Below are 1623 nucleotides of genomic sequence, written 5' to 3' on the forward strand. Positions count from 1 at the left end.
TAGATGAATGCTATGCGAAATCAGTGGGGGAGAATTGCTGCATCCTTTAGAAAGGCGTCCATTATTTTCCTGGAGTTTGCGATACCAAACGTACTTTTATGATAGATTATGTTCCTATTCTGCCTTGCAAAATCTTAAAATAAAAAGATAATATTGTTTCCAAATATATTAAAATAATTTTCCTTCTTCTTAGAGAAAAACACCAAAATGATAACACATTGTTGTGGAAACTCATGGGATTTGGAGTCAGACAGACCTAAGTTAGAGCCCATCTCTCCCACTTACTACTTGGGCAATCTTAAGCAATTTACTTGGGCTTTTTTTTTCTTTTTTTTTTTTTGCCAGAGTCCCTATATCTTAATTACAAGGTTTACACATCTGACAGAGTTTTTGGAAGACTAATAATGTACATAAATCCCCTGGCACATAGTAGGCATTCAAAAAGCAGCAGTTATTAGCAGTTGTCATGTTTCAGCAAAGCCTCAGTAACTACATTACCACCATGGCATTAAACATGGTAGTGTTGAACATTATTATTAATATTAGTAATATTAAAGTTAATTTTAATTTGCTCTAATGCATATGAATCTAACATTTAAGAGGTAAATATATTTCCTTATCAAATCAAATTCCACTTAACTTTGAATCTGATCTTGAATCCGATCTTTTCCTTGGATTCATTTACGGTGAGCACACTGTCCGAAGGCCAAGCAGTAGGGAATAAACTGTAGGGACCAGGTCATCCTCCTTGTTGGGAAAGCCCAAATACTCACAAGCGCTGAGGACATAAGGGTGCTGAGCGTGTCAGAAGTGCTTCAAAGAGGGGGTCAGCGCCCGCAGTTCTGCACCTCCGCCCGCCAGGGTGCGCTCGGCTGGACACCGACCCCCGGGAGCGGCGGGGCTGGAGGAGGCGGAGCCCAGCCCGGCAAGATGGTGCCGTCCGCCTTGTTGCGCCCTTTGTCCAAGCTGGTGGCCTCGGCCAGGCTCCCGAGCAGCTTTTCAGCGCGGTCAAAGTTCTACATTCGGGAATCGCCACTTGGCAGGCCTGACTGGCTGAAGGTTGGACTGACCTTGGGCACCTCCGTCTTCTTGTGGATCTGTCTCATCCAACAGCATAATGAAGATGTTTTAGAGTATAAAAGAAGAAATGGGTTGGAATAAACTTTTGAAATACCGATACAGTATATAGTGTTTATAGCAGTTCCTCTGGATTCACCAATCTGTTGAGCTGTAAACGTGAGAGAAAGAGTTACGTGTGAATATATGTCAAGTCAGCATTTTGTGTTTCACATAATTAAATTAAAAAATACTTCTGTATTAAAAAAAAGAAGAAGAAGTGCTTAAAAGAACATGAGCTGCTTGACTGAAGTGGGTTAGAGTGAGTCTTTGCTGATCAGCCCATCTGGGATTTACGGTTACCTGGCTCTACCCCATGGGCAGAGTGCAAAATGGCAACCATCAAAATACTTACACCATGGGAAGAGGTCTAACTGAGGAGCCTTTGTGTGTACAGTTTAAAACAACACTCTATATTGGTCTTGGCGTCTTGCATTTATAGAGCACATTCAAGACACTCACACCACAGAAGCAAAGCATGTAACTAGAAGGGGAACAACTGTTTTT

The 1623-nt window shown here is 41.8% G+C and overlaps 1 protein-coding gene across 1 annotated transcript; it reads left to right on the plus strand.

Moving 5' to 3' along the window:
- Nucleotides 1–930: 930 nt before the first annotated feature.
- LOC309961029 (NADH dehydrogenase [ubiquinone] 1 subunit C1, mitochondrial-like) lies at nucleotides 931–1230 on the plus strand (the record flags this gene model as incomplete). The annotated part of the gene is made up of 1 exon (XM_082838060.1): nucleotides 931–1230. One exon carries the CDS (start codon nucleotides 931–933, stop codon nucleotides 1159–1161), a length of 231 nt encoding a protein of 76 aa, XP_082694186.1. The 3' UTR covers nucleotides 1162–1230.
- Between the last annotated feature and the right edge of the window lie 393 nt (nucleotides 1231–1623).

This window comes from Leucopleurus acutus (genome assembly GCF_964270905.1).
Source record: "Leucopleurus acutus genome assembly, chromosome: 4".
NCBI lineage: Eukaryota > Metazoa > Chordata > Mammalia > Artiodactyla > Delphinidae > Leucopleurus > Leucopleurus acutus.